The sequence below is a fragment of the Natrix helvetica genome (assembly GCF_964273705.1).
Source record: "Natrix helvetica genome assembly, chromosome: 4".
NCBI classification, from domain to species: Eukaryota; Metazoa; Chordata; class Lepidosauria; order Squamata; family Natricidae; genus Natrix; species Natrix helvetica.
This window is the reverse complement of record NC_138550.1, coordinates 170,187,083-170,206,595: the sequence shown is the minus strand read 5'-3', so window position 1 is coordinate 170,206,595 and position 19,513 is coordinate 170,187,083. Positions and strand designations below refer to the sequence as shown.

Below are 19,513 nucleotides of genomic sequence, written 5' to 3'. Positions count from 1 at the left end.
TGCCAAGCGTCCAAATTTTGATCCCATGAGCATGGGGATGCTGCAATAGTCGTAAGTGTGAAAAACAGTCATATGTCATGTCCCAAAGATGCTTTATTTAGGAGGCAACTGGGCTTCCTTGTTTTTTTCTTTGAAGACGTTTTGCTTCTCCTCCAAGAAGCTTCTTCAGCTCTGACTGGATGGTGGGGAATGGAAGGATTTATACTCCTTGCAGAGAGCTGGTCATTTGCATCCTTTTTGGAGGGTCGTTGAGGCCACTTGGAGATTTGTCTGTGTCCTCGGAGTCACCTGAGTGGCGCTCCTGGTTCCTATGGTCTGCATTTTTTCTCTCTGGAAATCTCTACAGACCTTTGGCTATACAATTTGGGATGAAGATCTTTAGAATGCTGTGGGAGTAGGAATGGATTTCCAGAGGGAAAACATGCAGACTACACGAACCATTTGCACCACTCAGGTGACCCTGAGGACACAGGTAAAGCTCCAAGTGGCCTCAACGACCCTCTCAAAGGATGCAAATGACCAGCTGTCTGCAAGGAGTATAAATCCTTTCGTTCCCCATCATCCAGTCAGAGCTGAAGAAGCTTCTTGGAGGAGAAGCAAAATGTCTTCAAAAGAAAAAAACAGAAAGTTCAGTTGCCTCCTGAAAAAAGCATCTTTGGGACAACCATGACTTGGATGATGGAGAATCTCTACAGACTTTTAGTCATATGTCACTTTTTTCAGTGCTGTTGTAACTTTGAACAGTCATTAAATGAATAGTTGTAAGTCAAAACCTACCTGTAATGGTTAGCAGCTTCTTGTAGTGGAAGAAGGATCCAGGGAAATTCAAGGACAGTTGGACTCAATTCACTTGTGGCAACGCAGGGATGCTCAGCTGATTCCTCTTTTGACTCCACCACCTCCCCCCCCAAAATTTTTTTGCCATCTTTCTCCTACAGCCAGCATGCTTTAAAACTTCCCAGCATAGTGACTAGGGAATTCTGGGAATTGAAACCCACGTGTCTTAAAATTGCCATTTCATTGAGAAACACAACTCTAAAACCTGAACAGGAGGGAAACTTTTTCCAAAGAGGCATTCAAATTCAGAATATTTTATTACTCTTCCTCATTCTGCACCGAAAGGAAATCTATGGAGAATGAATGCCATCTTGCAATTTATCTGTCCTGGCGCATTTCTTCCGTTTGGAAAGGATCCAGGGGTTGGCGATGAAATCCACCAGCAGGACAAAAGACATCTAAATACTTATTTTTATGTAAGATCTTGAATTACAGGGAGCATCAAAACTGGTTTCCCGTAACTTTTATGAACAGGTCGCAGCACTGATCCTCATTTTCACACCTCTGCCTGGTGAAACTTGTGAATTGACTCCTGTTCTTATCCATCCCGAACGAAAATTGGACCTGTAATTCCACAGTTGTCAGGAGCAATCAAGAGTGTCCTGTCATAGGCTTCCCAAGAGCATGAAGCAAACTCCTTGTCCCAACAAAAACTACTTTTAATAAATGACTGTGAATTCTGCTCCTTCACATCCAGCAAAGTCTTTCGAGGGAGGATTTACAGTCACAGACCTTCTCTGCCTTGGAGGGCTGCCAGGCCGAGATCTGCAAAACTTGGCAAGGAGTCTCGGAGAATCACGAGCCAATTAAGAGAACTCGTTGTCTCCTGCAAACTCCACTCCCCTTTCTCTCCTCTTTTCTTTCCTCTGGGAGGGGCCATTCATCATCCCCCTGTGGCCTTACTCCCAAGTCGACCCCTGTTCTTTAACTCTTCCCTTCGTCTGGCAGCTCTGCGCATGCACACACTGGGAACAGGCTCCAGCTGTTCTTCTGTGACTCTGAAGGCAGCTGATAACTGTCAGATGGCTCTGGCCCCAACTCTACCTCCAACACAGAGCCTTCATCAGAGCTCCAGGACAGGCCCATGTCCCTCCCCAACCTCCTCACTGTCCGAATCTCCTGCCAGCTCTGCAGGGCGCTGGTGGGCCAGAACAAAGGGTAGCTTATCACAAAGGTCTCCAACTTTGGCAACTGTAGGACTTGTGGACTTCAACTCCCAGAGTTCCTCAGCCAGTTGGCTGAGGAACTCTGGGAGTTGAAGTCCACAGGTTGAAGTCTTAAAGTTGCCAAGGTTGGAGACCCCTGGCTTATCAGTACCCAGGGTTGATCAGATCATTCCTATGACTTGGTTGTGTTCATAGAATAGAATCCTAGGGCTGGAAGGGAAACTTGGAGGTCTTCTAGTCCAACCTCCTGCCCATGGCTGGAGTCCTTATTCTGTTGTGGGAAGTTAGCACCTACCCTCCTCCTAGGAAAATGAGATATTTTAGGAAATATTAAAAGGGCAGAATATTTCCCGTAAAAGGAAGGCAGAAATCCACCCCCACCCCACCCCACCTTTGTCAATGGACCGTTAAGGCCTGAGCCAGTCTATTCGACATAACAAGGATGTACTTCCTTCAGGCAGAGCCATAATAGCAATCCCAAAGCCCTTTCGTTACATCATCACCCAGCAAGAGTCAACCAAGCTTGGGACTCAGGACAGCTTACAGAGTTGCCTCTGCATGGCCCCATTGGAGTCTGACAACCAATCAGAATACAAGCTCAAATTCAAAGCCCAACAAAGCCCTTCTTTCACATATCGTGCCTTTTTGCCCAGGATCTCACATCATGTGGTCCTGCCCATCACCATTAAACCATCTTTCCAAGCAGCTTCCATGTTTCCAGTTCCACTTGGAACTGAACCCAGATGGAAATTTCTTCCAACAATATCCAGGACAATTGGCTGTCCAATCTTTTCTTGAAGACCTCCAGTGAGTTGTTTCTGAAGGCAAACTGTTCCACTGATAACTGTTCTCATTATCAGGAAATGTCTCCTCAGTTCCAGGTTGGATCTCCGTCTGAGGGGCTTCCACCCGTTGCTTCTCATTTTGCCCTCAGGTGTTACGGAGAATATGTTAAGGTCCTCTTCCCTGGGACAACCCTTCAAGTATTGGAATATGTTGTCATGTCTCCCCTAAGCGTTCTCTCCCTTAGGCTAAGCATACCTAATTCCCTCGACTGCCCATCATACAATTTGGTCTCTGGGGACTCTTGATCATCTTCGTTGCTCTTCTCTGCACTCTTTCTTGGGTCTCAGGATCGTTGAAAATATGTTCTTGTCCTCTGTGTGAAGACGACACTTCAATCTGTTCTGCTATTGAGCATCTTCACCTAGGATGCAAGCAGGGAGAGGGGGGGGGAGAATGAGGGAGAGGGAGGGAGGGAGAAAGAGGGGGGAAGGGAGGGAATGAGAGGGAGAGGAAAAGAGAGAGGGAGAGAGAGAATGAGACACAGAGAAAGAAAGATAGAAATAAAGAAAGAGGGAAAGAAAAAGAGAGAGAGAAAGAGAGAGAGAAAGAGAAAGAGAAAGTGATATAGAGATAGATAGATAGATAGATAGATAGATAGATAGATAGATAGATAGATAGATAATATTGTAATTTGTAATTTGTAATTTAATTAGATTTCTAGACTGCCCCCTCTCCCCGGAGGGACTCGGGGCGGTGTACAGGTATAAATTTAAAAACCCATCCAAACAATAATATACATCATTAAAATTAGATTAAATAAGCCCTGTACAATTTATAAAAATTAAAACTAACCCATAAAACCAATCATAAAATTTAAAAACCAAAACTGAGGTGGGAAGGCTGGAATTAGGCCTGGCTGGCTAGCTGGAACAGGTGGGTTTTAAGTTTCTGACGGAAGGAGCGGAGATCCGTAGTCATTCTAATGTCAGGGGGAAGGTCATTCCAGAGGGTCGGGCCCATCACAGAGAAAGCTCTTCCCCTAGGCGTCGCCCCCTGACACAGCCTAGTGGACGGCACCCGGAGGAGTCCCTCTCTGTGTGAGCGGATAGGCCGAAGGGATGTATGGGGCAGGATACGATCCCGCAAATAACTAGGTCCTGTGCCATGGAGCGCCTTGAAAATGATGGTCAACACCTTGAAACGCACCCGAAAAGCCACAGGCAGCCAGTGTAGCCCGTGCAGGAGAGGTGTTACGTGGGAGTAGCTGAAGACTCCCGAAATTGCCCGCGCGGCCGCATTCTGAACCAGCTGTAGCCTTCATGTGCATCTCAAGGGGAGCCCCATGTAGAGAGCGTTGCAGTAGTCTAGCCGGGACGTCACAAGCGCATGAGTGACTGTGCGAAGGGCGCCCCGGTCTAATAGGGGACGCAATTGGTGCACCAGGGGAACCTGGTGGAACGCCCCCCTGGCCACGGCTGTCACATGGTCGTCCATGGACAGCCGAGCATCTAGAAGGACGCCCAAATTGCGCACCCGATCCACGGGGGCCAGATGTTCGCCCCCAATGGCCAGTGATGGAATAAACTGGTTGAACCGAGGCGCCGGTAGCCACAGCCACTCAGTCTTGGACGGGTTGAGCTTGAGTCCGTTACTTCCCATCCAGATCCGTACGGCTTCCAGAAACCGGGACATCACTTTGATTTATTTATTTATTATTTATTTCTTAGATTTTTAGACCGCCCCTCTCCCAGAAAGGGACTCGGGGCGGTGTATTTATTTATTAGCATCGTTAGCATCGTTGGGGTGGTTTGGGGTAGAGATGTACAGCTGGGTGTCATCCGCGTACAGATGGTAGTCTACCCCAAACCCACGAATGATCTCGCCCAGCGGCTTCATGTATGCATTGAACAGGAGAGGCGAGAGGACCGACCCTTGTGGCACCCCACAAGTGAGCGGCCTCGAGGTCGACCTCTGCCCCCCTGCCAATACAAATTGCACTCGGCCGGAGAGGTAGGAGGAGAACCACCGCAAAACGGTGCCCCTCACCCCCAACCCCTCCAATCGATGCAATAAGATACCATGGTCGATGGTATCGAAAGCCGCCGAGAGATCTAATAGGACCAGGATGGAGGAGCAGCCCCCATCTCTGGCCCTCCAGAGATCATCCACCAACGCGACCAATGTCGTCTCCGTGCTGTGGCTGGGCCGGAAACCGGACTGGCGCGGGTCCAGATAATCAGTTTCCTCCAGGTGGCGTGGAAACTGTTGTGCCACCACACTCTCTACAACCTTCGCCGGAAAGCAAAGGTTGGAGACGGGACGGTAGTTGGCTAATAAAGCTGGGTCCAGGGAAGGCTTCTTGAGGAGGGGCCTCACCACCGCCTCTTTCAGGGCGGCCGGCAGGGACCCTTCACTCAAAGAAGCGTTGACTAACTCCTGGAGCCAGCCTCGTGTGACCTCCCAGGATGCCAGTACAAGCCAGGAGGGACACGGGTCCAATAAACATGTGGTGGCTCGCAGTCGCCTACGCAGCCTGTCCATATCATCGGAAGCAACAGAGTCAAACTCCTCCCAGAATGGTACCTCACGACCCGCCTCCTACGTCTCTTCCAGACCACTAGCAGGGACCAGCTAGAGAGAGAGAGAGAGAGAGAGAGAGCGAGAGAGAGAGAGAGAGAGAGAGAGAGAGAGAGAGCGAGAGAGAGAGCGCAAACTTAATTGGAATTGCAGGCCTGTTGATGAACTCACTCCAGAATTTGCTCACACCTCCCTTGGTTTTTCCTTGGTGGAGTAATTAAGATGGATTCTTTAACCAGGCTATTAAAGTTTAATGTTTTAGGCGGGTTTGTTGATATCTCTTTCACATATGTACAAATGGCATTATTCTATTGAATAAAAGTCAACTAATTGATTGATCATCAATCGGTCAATAATCCTGTTCTGAAATTGTTCCCATTTCCTCTAGCCAAGATCTTTCTGTCCTTCAGACATGGACGCCTGGGTATTTATTGCTCTATCTATTCTATATCATTGATCGATCGATTGATTACATGCCTTAAAAGTTAGTCTTACCAATCACATTAAGTAGATTTTTTCACCAGGATGATTTGTCCCTAACTTGGTGTGTCAAGTCTTCCAATGGTGCACTGACGCTGAGTTAATCTACCTTGCTTTTAGTTATCTTCTTCTTTCTTCTCCTCCTCCTCCTCTTCTTCCTCATCCCCCTCCCTCTTCTTCTTCTCCTCCCTCCTCTTCCTCCTCCTCCCCTCCCTCTCCTTCTTCTTCTCCTCTTCCTCCTCCTCTTCTTCTTCTTTGGTGTTCTCTGACCTTGGTGATTTGTAGACTTTCTGTTACCTGATGGTGTTCCCTAATTAGAGCACTAAACACTTGCAAGGAAACAACCAAGTTCATAGAATGCAAACGACTCCAGAGTTTTCCTCCCCATCCTCCTCCTCCTTTGGTCCTCGCCCCGCCACAAACCACACTCTCTTCTTCTATTCTATTCAATTCTGCATTCTGTTCTATTCTTAATTCTTATTCTATTCCTGTAATCTATTTTATTCTGTAAATTCTATTCTTAATTCTAATTCTACTGTATTGTATTTCACTGTTTACAGGTCAACTTCTGGTACAAATGAAATCAACAAACCATGATAGATCAAATCATAGTTTAATACGAACAGAGGCAAATCACACTGAATAGGGCCACTGGAACAACCTGCAAGCACAGCCCGGAAGCCTTAAAACAATGACAGACTAACGGAGGGGCTTCTGGGCATGGGCAGAGCGCCTCTATTTTAGCAATCTCCAGGCCCAACATGGCCGTCGGCCCCAGGCCACGGAGACTACACTTCCCGTGAGGCCTCGGGCGAGGGGAGGGCGTGCAGCGGAGGCGGAGTGGAGAGGGCGGTCCCCGTCCCGCTCGGCCCCGCCCCCCATCGAGCGCAATTGGCCGCGGCCGGTTGTCGGTGGTGACGGCGGGACGCGGCGGGGGCGGAGCCTGTGTGCCGGCGGCGCTCTGGTCAGTCGGTGGCCGGGAGGCGGCGGCGGCGGAGCGGGAGCCGCAGCGCTGCCGGGGCCATGGGGTGCCGGGCGGGGGCCGCCGCCCCTCGCCGCGCCCGGTGACCACCCCACTGGCCCGGGGCGAAGATGGCGGAGAGGTAGGAAGAAGACCCCCCCCCTCCTTTCCCCCCCCCGCCAGACCCCCTTTCCCGCCTGACCCCCTCAAGGATGCGCGGGGAGGGGAGGGTGTCCCCTCCCGCAGCAGCCATGCCCCTCTGCCCTGCGTTCCCCCGGCTCCCATCATCCGCAGCCTTGCCTCCTTGCAGGGACCCCATCCATCTCCCTCCTCTCCAATTTGGGGAGGGGGCGTCCAAATCCTCCTCCCCTTTGGGAAGAGGCTCCCTCCCCCCGGCCAGAGCCCCAGCCAGGATTGCGGGGGACAGTCTCCCTCCCTTGCACTCCAATCCTTCTCCTCTGCCCCCCTCCCTTCCTGCAAAAGGGGAGGGGGCGGCAGGACCCTCTAGGACCGGACCTTCTCGATGCCCCATTTTTTCCTGCTTGGGGTGTGTGGGGGAGTCCATATATTACTCCCTTATAGGAACCCCCCCCTCCATCTTACTCCCTGGGGGTCATTCTGCAACCCCCTCCCCTCTTGTGGCCCTTGCCTCCTCCTCTTCCTCCTCCATCTGACCTTAACCCTCCCTCCCTCCCTTTCTCTTGGGGGGGGCTCTTTGGAGAGACCCTCCCTCCCCTTGGCATAGCACCTGCTTTCACCCATCCCTTTGCAGCAGGTGCCGCTTCCTCCGTCTGCCCCCCCTCCCCCCCTGCCAGATTGCTTTGCTGTAGTGTCTTTTGGGGGGGGGGCGGGGGAGGAGAGGAGAAGAAGAATCTGGCTTCCAAAGGGGGTGGAGGGTGCTATTTAAGGGGTGTCTTCCCTCCCCCTCCCCGCGAGAGATAGGTTTTGTGGAAGGGGGGGAGGCGAATTGCAAAAACTGGCATGCGTTGCTCCTGCGGGCCTGGGGGTTTTTATATTCTTTATTTTTCTGCAAGCCTTGATAGCTGTCGCCTGGTGGGGTGGGGGGGCCATGGGGCTGGAGCCCCCTGTGCAGGTTGTTGGGTTATTGGAGGGGGGGGTCTTTTTCCTTGGGCCCCCAGCCCGTGGGGCTGAGGGGTGTGTAGGGCGGATGGAAGCTTTTGCAGAGATGTGCAAAGCATGGAGGCTGCAGGGTGGAGGAAGGCGGGGAAGATGGAGGGGGCAGAGGAAGGGGCTTGGGAAGGGTGGGGAGGGGGGCTCCTTGCTCAGATCCCCCTCCCCGTATCATCGGAAGGAGTTCTGAAGGACGCCGCCGAGAGCGGGCATAGCCGTGCGCGACCGACCTCCGAGAAGGTGGCACTGCTTTTCCGCCAGGAGAGGCGAATGTGGACACCTGCCTTCTGCGGCTTGGGTGGGCTGCAGCGGCCTGGTGGTGCAGTGAGAGGGCAAAGGTTGGCATTCGGGTGGGGTGTGTGCGTGTCAAGGCCGTGTGTGTGTGTGCGAGGCTAACACGCTCAGGAGCACCCAAGGGTGAGGATGGGTAGGCAACTGGCACGTTCTCTCCTTTTTCCTTCCAAGGCTCCAGCTTTGCAAATCCCTCGCCTCCTCTCTCTCCATCTCTCTCTCTAGATTTTTGGGGGTGCGGCGGGGGTGCTTGACAATTGTGCTTGGCCCTCTTAAGACCCCCCCCTCCCCCAAACAGATGGGATCTGATCTTGGCTTGGGTGTGAAAGGTTCCAGGTGGCTGACTTTGGCGACTCGCTCTCCGGCCAATTGACACCGTTATTACCTCCGGCCTGTCGGCGCTTCGGACGATGCCAGCTGGACTGGCAGCCCTTCTTGGCTCTCGGATGTGGTGCACATCCTGTGTGGTTGTGTGTGGAGCGAGTCTGGCTCGGTGTGATTCTGTTGGTTGTTGCTTTGAGTCTGAATGCGGAGCAAGATGTTGCCTCTCTCGGCATCTGTGCTGTCGGATGCTAATTGCCCGGGAAGGGAGGAGGGGGGGGCGAGGACTTAAATTTAGCAAGAAGTGGCTGGTTTTAGGCATTTGGGTGGGTGGGGGCTTTGGGGTGGGGTGGGGAAGAGAAAATCTGTCCCCAGTCCAACTTTTTCTCTTTGCTGCATCAATTATTCAAAAATGCGTTGCTGTCTCTGAACCGGAGAAGGTAGTCCTCAACTTAACGACGGTTCACTCAGTGACCGAAGTGACAGCGGCACCCAAAAAAGTTGACTTATGGCCATTTTTTCACCCTTACGACCATGGCAATATCCCCCGTCGTCACAGGATTTACATTCGGATGCTTGACAGCTGACTCACATGGATGGCGGTTCAACATTTTTCACAGTTACGACCGTTCCAACATCCCCAGGGTCACGTGATTAAAATCCACACCCTTGGCAACCGGTTCTTATTCACGACGGTTTGCAGCGTCCTGGGGTCGCGCGATCCCCTTTCGGCGGCCTTCTGACAAACGGAGTCAATTGGGAAGCCGGATTCGCTTAACAACCCAGGCCAGAAAGGTCGTAAAACGGGGCAAGGTTAACTTAGCGACTGTCTTGCTTAAGAATGGAAATTTTGGGCTCAATTGTGGTCATAATTAGAGGACTACCTCTATTCATTTAAAAAAAATTTTTTTTGAGACTGTCAAGCCAGGATTATTAACTTGGATGGATCTTTAGCAAAAAAAAAATGCTCTCTGGGCGAGATTGGAGCAAAAGGGATGAGAGAGATTTTGTGCTGCCGATTTAGTGGGGAGGGGGCCGTGGCCCACTGAAAGTTTTCCTCCCACGTTTTCGGGCTTCCCGCAAAGCAGAAGGTCGAAGGTGGCTTGACTGATGAGTTTGTGGTCTCTAAAGGTGAATTTGAATTAAAAAGGACGCTGTCCTTAAAATTGATGGAGATTGAAGGTGGCTCTTCTCTGCCATTTCATCATGATGAACAATGTATCTTATACAGATAGTCCTCGAGTTACAACAGTTCGTTTAGTGACTGTTCTGATTTACAATCGGCACTGAAAAAAATGACATGCTCGTTTTTCACACTTAACGACCGTTGCAGCATCCCCATGGTCAAAATTTAGCCAATTTGGAATACTAATTCATATTTATGACGGTTGTAGTGTGCTGTTTTTTTTTTTCATGAAATCCCCCTTTTGTCACCTTTTGTCCATGGAGAAGCTGGATTTACTTAACAACCATGTTACTCACTTAACAACTGCAGTGATTCACTTAACTATGGCGAGAATGGTTGTAAAATGGGGCCAAACTCACTTAACAACCATCTCGCTTAGCAACAAAGAAATTTTGGCCTCAGTTGTGGTTATAAGTTGAGGAACATCAGTACTATGTATATACAGGTGGTCCTTGACTTATGACAGTTCATTTAGTGACCGTTTGAAGTCACAATGCCACTGAAAAACGTGATTTATGGCAGTTTTTCACATTATTATACCAGCGTTCCCATAGTCACCTGATTTACATTCGGATGCTTGGCAACTGACTCACCTTTATGACGGTTGCAGTGTCCCACGGTCGTGACCCCTTTATTGACCTTCTGACAAGCAAAGTCAAGGGGGAAGCCAGATTCACTTAACAACCGTGTTACTAATTTAACTACAGTCATTCACTTAATTGTGGCGAGAAAGGTCGTAAAATGGGGCAACAAAACTCATTTTGGGCTCAATTGTGATCATAGGTTGAGGACTACCGTGTGTGTGTTTGTGTGTGTGTGTGTGTGTGTACAGGTAGTCCTCGCAGTTCATTTAATGACTGTTTAAAGTTACAACGCCCCTGAAAAAAGTAATTTATGACCATTTTTCATAATTACGACCGTTCTAGTATCCCTATGATTATGTGATGAAAATTCAGACGCTCGGCATCAGACTCCTATTTACGACGGTTGCAGTGTCCTGGGGTCATGCGGGATCTGGCTCCCCCACTGACTTTGCGAGGGGGAGGTAGATTCACTTAGCCATCGTGTGACCCATTTAACGACTGTGGTGAATTGCTTGACAAAGTTGGCGAGAACAGTTGGTAAAACGAGGCAAAACTCACTTCACAAATGTCTCACTTAGCAACATCAGTTCTGGGCTCAATTCTGCTGGTAAATTAAGGACTCCTGGTGTGGCATCATGCAAGTATGGCGGGCGCCAATTGGCAAGAGAAAGCTTAGGAACTTATAGGTTGGAAATGAAACATCTGGAAGAAGTCTTAATCCTGCGGTGGAGATGATGATGGTCCTTTCAGTTTTCTCCCCATTTCTAACCATTTCTAAACCCCCGAACTTGGATGGTTGCAACCTCAAGCCACCATCGGCCAGCATCTCCACTCATCTTCTCTGCTTTTGACTTTCTTGGTGATGGACCTTAAAATGCCAGCATGTGGATTCTATCCATCTTAGAGCTTTCTGATAAGTATCAAAGAAGACATTTGTCGTTCTCCTCCTCTTCCTCCTCCGCCATCTGTTTTTATTCCAGACTTTGAGGCTGAGCCAGCTCTCCGGAATCTTAGCTGTAGAAGAAATAGTAGCTGAGACGGAGACCCCAAACTCCCAGTTCATTGTGGACAGACCTTCTACGAATCACGCTTGAGGAACATCTATAAAGCTTTCTGAGGAGCAGAAACGTGGCAGAGGCAACGTTGAAGGAAGGAGAACTTCTCTTCCGAGGTGGTGGAGGTCTAGGTGAACCATTGTTTGATTTGCCAAGGTCCAATTCTTGTGGAGAAGATGTCCAGCTCTCTATAAGTGGTGCTCCATGGATCAAGAGAAGGACAGATGTGGCTTTCAGGACATGGAAGTCTTGTTTTTGTGGGTCTTTGTGGAGTGTTTGATGGTGGAAGAGAAGTATTTTACCACTGGAATCACATCTGTCCTGTGGAAGTCCCACCGAGCGGAATATGCTATCAATTTGTTGTTGCTTTGAGTTCCTCAGTTGGCTTTGTTGCGTGGAGAAGACCCCATGATAAAGCTTGACTTCCAGTGATTTTCATGTGACGTTCCTGTAACGGCCTTACAAAAATACGGATCACTGCCTTTCCATTCATTCGTTTGATTTTTTTATCTCACCTTTATTATTGTTTATAAATAACTCAAGGTAGCGAACGTACCTAATACTCCTTCCTGTTTCTGCTTTCCCCACAACAACCAACTTGAGAGAGAATGACCAAGTAACCCATGAGCGGCTCTCAATTCTAAGATGGGACTAGAACTCACCATCTCCTAGTGATTGGCCCAAAGTAACCCAGCTGGCTCTCATGCCAAAGGCAGGACTAGAACTCACCATCTCCTGGTGTTTGACCCAAAGTCAACCAGCCAACATTCATGTCTAAAGCAGGACTACAACTCTCTATCTCCTGGTGATTGGACCAAAGTCCCCCATCTTTTTTTTGTGCCTATGGCAGGACTAGAAATCACCGTCTCCTGGTTTGTAGGTCAACATCTAAACCACTAGACTAAATTGGCTCTCTCCAATGCTATATATCTCTTTATATTAATATTCGTTCTATGTCACAGTAACGTGCTTAGGAATTCGATGCAATATAATGGGGCAGTCTAAGATAAATGAATAAACGGAAAGTGTTAGAAACAGGGAGAGATTCTTTTAAAGGATATTTATACTGAAAAATCTTTTTTTACAGAAAGAAATAACACCCCTTTCTATATTCCTTTTTAGTTTGCTTCCTTGGATATGTTTTGCTGTTTGTGTATGCGCTCGTATGCTTCAACATTCTTCATTGTATGGGATCAAAAAAAGCATTTTGGCTCAAATAATTTGAGGCACACTTATTTGCATAGTAGCCACTGTCCTTAAAGCATGCTTTTATTGATGTGCTTAGTGACTAATACGCTGCTTTTCTACAATACAGTGACGCTCCAAATAGTTAATAACATGAACATGTGCAAAAATAATAAACCCAACCATCTTATCCATCTATCTATTTCTGTCTGTCCTTCCAACCCTCCGTCCGTCTCTCCATCATCTCATCCATCTATCTATCTCTGTTTCTAGCCTATCCATCCATTAACCTATATCCATCTCATCTCATTTGTCTGTTTATCCCTATTTCTATCCTATCTATCTCCATCCATTCACCTATATTCATCCATCCATCCATCTCTCTCCATCCATCCATCCATCTATCCCATCCCATCTCATTTGTTTATCCCTATTTCTATCCTCTCTCTCCATCCATTCACCTATATTCATCCCTCTCCATCCATCCATTTATTCCATCTCATCTCATCTGTTTATCCCTATTTCTATCCTATCTCTCCATCCATTCACCTATATTCATATGTCCATCTCTCTCTCTCTCCATCCATCCCATCTCATCTCATCTGTTTATCCCTATTTCTATCCTATCTCTCCATCTATTCATCTATATTCATCCATCCATCCATCTCATCCATCTCTCTCTCTCCATCCATCCATCCCAACTCATCTGTTTATCCCTATTTCTACCCTATCTATCTCCATCCATTCACCTATATCCATCCATCCATCTCTCTCCATCCATCCATTCATCTATCCCATCCCCTCATCTATTTATCCCTATTTCTATCCTCTCTCTCCATCCATTCACCTATATTCATATGTCCATCTCTCTCTCCATCCATCCCATCTCATCCACCTATCTTATCTACCCATCCATCCATCTGCAAAAAAGGAATGGCCCACTCTTCGCCTAGATTAGAGGGTGGGAAAAGGAGGATAAACTTTGAAGTTGAGGGCTGCTACCTACCAATGATTCATCCATTGCCTCTTTTGCATGATTAAATATAGTGTTTCTAGCATCTGTAATAAAGCTAGTTGATCAGAATACATTGAAATTTCTGTATGTTGCTCCCCAAATAATCATTTGGGTTTGCCTGATCCTTTCTGGATTGCCCATACTTGTATTCAGAACATAGTGTGATATTTTATTAAATTAATGTTTCTCAACCTTGGCCACTTGAAGACCCTTGAACTTCAACTCCCAGAATTCCCCAGCCAGCTGGCTGGGGAATTCTGGGAGTTGAAGTCCACGGGTCTTCAAATGGCCATGGTTGAGAAACACTGTATTAGATCATTTACTGGCCAAGATATATTATGTCAACCGCATACCTGCAGTCTACTAAGAAAGTCACCTGATCAAAAAATGAAATCAGAGCAGCTCGACTTCATTTCTGACCATCTGCAATGACTTTTAATGATTGCCTCGCTATTTTTAAAGCATTTACCAAAAACCGCTTTATACCCAATTTACATTTTTGGAAATATTGACAACAGGCTGATTCCCCTGTAATATATAATATAAAAAATTAGTGGACCAGAGGAATGCAATCGATATAGTTTACTTGGACTTCAGTAAGGCATTTGATAAGGTTGACCATAACCTACTACTAGATAAAGTAGAAGAACGTGGGTTAGACAGCATCACCACCAGATGGATTCGTAACTGGCTGACCAACCGCACTCAACATGTAGTCCTCAATGGAACTGCATCTACATGGAGGGAAGTATGCAGTGGAGTACCCCAAGGCTCTGTTTTAGTACTCTTCAACATCTTCATCAATGATTTGGATGAGGGAATAAATGGGGAACTCATCACATTTGCAGATGACACCAAGCTGGCAGGAATAGCCAACACTCCAGAAGATAGGCTTAAGATACAGAAGGATCTTGACAAACTTGAACATTGGGCACTATCTAACAAAGTGAAATTCAATGGTGAAAAGAGTAAGGTTCTACATTTAGGCAAGAAAAACGGAATGCACAGGTACAGGATAGGCATTTGTCTGAAACGGTATAAGGTTTCCTGCCTAGGCAGGGGGTTGGACTAGAAGACCTCCAAGGTCCCTTCCAACTCTGCCTTTTATTGTATTGTATATTATATCCTCCTTTTCTCCCTTCTTGGGATACTTTAATTTTGCAGGCGCCAGTGTACCTGTGTGGCTCTGGAAAGGGAGAGGATGGTGGTACCTGTCACGCCAAGTTTTCCTTTTGAGGTATCGCACGGGAGGAAGACAAAAGCAAACAATCCACTTTAATCCCGTCTCCTGTTTTTGTTTCAGGTAGATGAATCGCTGCAGCGCCGCCTCCATTTCCGCCCCCCCCCCCCGCCTTTAAGGCTGACATTTCTCCATCTGTCTCGTGTGGTTGTGTATCGACCATTTAACTCTGCCTGAATATAAATTACTTCTGTGTGCAACACACACATAAGCGAAGGCACTTTCTCCAGAGCTGGCTATAAAACGTAGCTGGCTTTCTCAGCTGAAAAACACCAACGCCACTGTGGGTTGATATTGATTTAATTGGGGTGATCTCTCTTGGTTTGGTCCAGTTCAGGCCTAGTGAGGAATGAGGTGGACAGGAGTATCTGTCTGTCCATCCATCCATCCATCTCATCCATCTATCTCTATGTATTTCTATCTATCCTTCTGCCTGTCTATCTGTACATCTCATCGGTCTATATTTCTATCTTCTCTCTTTCTCTCCATTTACTTATATTCATTCATCTCTTCTTCCAATCCATCCATCCATCTGACCCAGCTGTGTGTCTGTCTACCAATCTTTCTCTTTCTCATCTTTATCGTCTGTCGGTTCATCCATCTCCCGTTCCCTCCATCTCATCCATCTCTCTCATTTCTATCCTATCTTATGTCTGTCCATCTCATCCATCTCTCTATTTCTATATTTTATTTCTTTATTTCTCTCTGTTCGCCTTTGTTCACTCATCACCTGTATTCATTCATCTATTCTTCCATTCCACCCATCCATGTCATCCATCTATCCATCCATCTGACCGATCTGTATGTCTGTCTACCAATCTATCACATCTTTCTATCTCTATCTATTTATATGCCCATCCATGTCACCCATTCATCCATCCATTCATCATACCCCATCTGTGTATCAATCTCTCTCATCTATTTGTCATCCATCCATCTGTGTGTATCTTTCTCAGTCTCTCTCTCTCTCATCTATTTGTCATCTATCTGTTCATCTATCCCATGTCATCCATCCATCCATCCATCCATCCATCCATGTGTGTCTCTCTCAGTCTTTCTCATCTATTTGTCATCTATCTGTTCATCCCATGTCATCCATCCATCCATCCATCCATCCATCCATCCATCCATCCATGTGTCTCTTTCTCAGTCTCTCTCTTTCATCTCTGTTCATCTATCCCATGTCCTCCATCCATCCATCCATCCATCCATGTCTCTCTCTCTCTCAATCTTTCTCTCTCATCTATTTTTCATCTCTGTTCATCTATCCCATGTTGTCCATCCATACATCCATACATCCATCCATGTCTGTCTCTCTGTCTTTCTCATTTATTTTTCATCTCTGTTCATCTATCCCATGTCGTCCATCCATCCATCCATCCATCCATCCATCCATCCATCCATGTCTGTCTCTCTGTCTTTCTCATTTATTTTTCATCTCTGTTCATCTATCCCATGTCGTCCATCCATCCATCCATCCATCCATTCATCCATCCATCCATGTCTGTCTCTCTGTCTTTCTCATTTATTTTTCATCTCTGTTCATCTATCCCATGTTGTCCATCCATCCATCCATCCATCCATTCATCCATGTGTGTCTCTGGTCAGTCTTTCTCTCTCATCTATTTTTCATCTATCTGTTCATCTATCCCATGTCATCCATCCATCCATCCATCCATCCATCCATCCATCCATCCATTCATCCATCCATCCATGTCTGTCTCTCTGTCTTTCTCATTTATTTTTCATCTCTTTTCATCTATCCCATGTTGTCCATCCATCCATCCATCCATCCATCCATCCATGTCTGTCTCTCTGTCTTTCTCATTTATTTTTCATCTCTGTTCATCTATCCCATGTCGTCCATCCATCCATCCATCCATCCATTCATCCATGTCTGTCTCTCTGTCTTTCTCATTTATTTTTCATCTCTGTTCATCTATCCCATGTTGTCCATCCATCCATCCATTCATCCATGTCTGTCTCTCTGTCTTTCTCATTTATTTTTCATCTCTGTTCATCTATCCCATGTCGTCCATCCATCCATCCATCCATCCATCCATGTCTCTCTCTCTCTCAATCTTTCTCTCTCATCTATTTTTCATCTCTGTTCATCTATCCCATGTCGTCCATCCATCCATCCATCCATCCATGTCTGTCTCTCTGTCTTTCTCATTTATTTTTCATCTCTGTTCATCTATCCCATGTTGTCCATCCATCCATCCATTCATCCATGTCTGTCTCTCTGTCTTTCTCATTTATTTTTCATCTCTGTTCATCTATCCCATGTCGTCCGTCCATCCATCCATCCATCCATTCATCCATCCATGTCTGTCTCTCTGTCTTTCTCATTTATTTTTCATCTCTGTTCATCTATCCCATGTCGTCCATCCATCCATCCATCCACCCATTTCTGTCTCTCTGTCTTTCTCATTTATTTTTCATCTCTGTTCATCTATCCCATGTTGTCCATCCATCCATCCATTCATCCATCCATGTGTGTCTCTGGTCAGTCTTTCTCTCTCATCTATTTTTCATCTATCTGTTCATCTATCCCATGTCATCCATCCATCCATCTATACATCCATCCGTGTCTCTCAGTCTTTCTCATCTATTTGTCATCTATGTATTCATCTATCTCATGTCATCCATCCATCCATCCATCCATCCATCCATCCATCCATCCATCCATCCATCCATCCATGTGTCTCTCAGTCTTTCTCATCTATTTGTCATCTTTCTGTTCATCTATCCCATCCATCCTTCCATCCCATTTGTCTGCCTGTCTGTCTGTCTCTCTCTCTGGGTCACCTCCTCCCTTCCATTGGCCCGGGGTCGCAGGCCTCTCGGTAGCCAGGATGGTACCAGAGACGATCCAAACAGGTTCAAACACCAGATACCTTGCCTGCCCAGGTGGAAGCAGAAAGGCACACAAGAGGGCAACAGGCAGGGCTGAGACTTATCTTGAGTTTTTCCTGGGAGGAAAAAAATCATCTCATGTGACTGCCAGGGAGGAAACACCCCACCCACCCATCCGTGCCCCTGAAGTCCTCGGGAGCTCAGCCGGAGGGGGAGTTTTTCCTTTACTTTCCCTGTTAATTAGATATTAAGTTCGCTGAAGATCACGGCATTCAATTTTGCTATAAAGTACAGCATCTGCTGCCTTTATTTAGACAATAGCTACCATAAACATTGTTTTATGACTTTAATGCAAACAGCCCCGTTAACACATCGCTTGCTCACAGTTATTTTTCGCTCTCTCCCCATCCCCGTAGATCTGCTTTAGCCATTCTAAGCATCTTAATATCCTCATATTGTGGAATTTAATGTCCGTGTTTCATTTTTTTTAGCCTCTCCGATGGCTTGGTACACACCACAGTTTGACTCACATTGGCCGGGAGGGCAAGGCGCAGGAGGTTAGGACCGGCGCTGGCCGAATCTAGCTATTGTGGTCTAGCCTAGTCCTCGACTTACAACCGCAGCTGAGAGTAGAATTTCGGTTTCTAAGCAAGAGCTGCTGTTGAATGAGTCGTGCCCAATTTTAGGATGTTTTTATTGGCTGTTTAAGAATGGAATAGAATAAAATTAGTAGTAGGATAGAATAATAAAGTACAGAATAGAATAGAATGCTGTATAGAATAGAATTAGAATCAGAATAAAATAGTAAAATACAGAATGGAATAGGAATAGAATAGAATAACAGAGTTGGAAGGGATCGTGGAGGTCTTCTAGTCCAACCCACAGCTCAAGCAGGAGACCCAGTACCATTTTAGATTTCCAGTCTCTTCTTGGAAACATTAAGTGATGGAGCACCCACAACCTCTGGAGGCAAACTGTTCCACTGGTTGATTGTCCTCCCTGTCAGGAAGTTTCTCCTTAATTCCAGGTTGCTTCTCTCCTTGATTAGTTTCCATCCGTTGCTGCCTTCAAGTGCTTTGGAGAATAGGTTGACCCCCTCTTCTTTGGGGCAGCCCCTCAAATATTGGAACACTTCTATTATGTCCTTCTTTCTATTAAACGAGACATACCCAGTTCCTTCAACCGTTCTTCATATGTTTTAGCCTCCAGTCCCCTAATCCTCTTTGTTGCTCTTCTCTGCACTCTTTCTAGACTCTCCACATCTTTTTTCACATCATGGCAACCAAAACTGGATGCAGGATTCCAAGTGTGGCCTTACCAAGGCCTTATAAAGTGGTATTAACCCTTCATGTGATCTTGATTCTATCCCTCTGTCCCTCTGCAGCCTAGAACTGTGTTGGCTTTTTTGGCAGCTGCTGCACACGGCTGGCTCCTATTTAAATGGTTGTCCACTAGGACTCCCAAGATCCCTTTCACAGTTACTACTAGTGAGGCAGGTACCACCTATGATGCTTCCAGGTGCTTTGGAGAATAGCTTGATTCCCTCTTCCTTGTGGCAGTCCCTCAAATATTGGAACAGTGCTATCACATCTCCCCTAGTCCTTCCTTTCATTAGACTAGACATACCCAATTCCTGCAACCGTTCTTCTTATGATTTAGCCTCCAATCCCCTAATCCCCTAACCTGTGGACTTCAACTCCCAGGGTTCCCTACCCCTCCTCGCACAACCCTTTAGAAGTGACTCCTCGTCTTCTCGACATTTCCCCCCCCCCCAAAAAAAAATATTCCCAGCAGAAAATTGTCTTTATTTCTGTTGCTACGAGATTTGTCGAATGCCTG

The 19,513-nt window shown here is 46.9% G+C and overlaps 1 protein-coding gene across 5 annotated transcripts in view; it reads left to right on the top strand.

Moving 5' to 3' along the window:
• Nucleotides 1-6,810: 6,810 nt before the first annotated feature.
• Nucleotides 6,811-19,513, top strand: part of ARHGAP39 (Rho GTPase activating protein 39) — a 160,419-nt gene continuing 147,716 nt past the window's right edge. For 4 of the 5 annotated variants that reach the window (XR_014175290.1, XR_014175291.1, XM_081951953.1 and 1 more), the window contains exon 1: nucleotides 6,823-6,949. Coding sequence is in view for 3 of the 5 variants with exons in the window: in XM_081951953.1 (XP_081808079.1) it covers nucleotides 6,939-6,949 (11 nt within the window). In the remaining 2 variants the exon portion in view is untranslated. Of the gene's footprint in view, nucleotides 6,950-19,513 lie in introns of all 5 variants that reach the window. The other variant, XM_081951952.1, reaches the window with a different exon arrangement.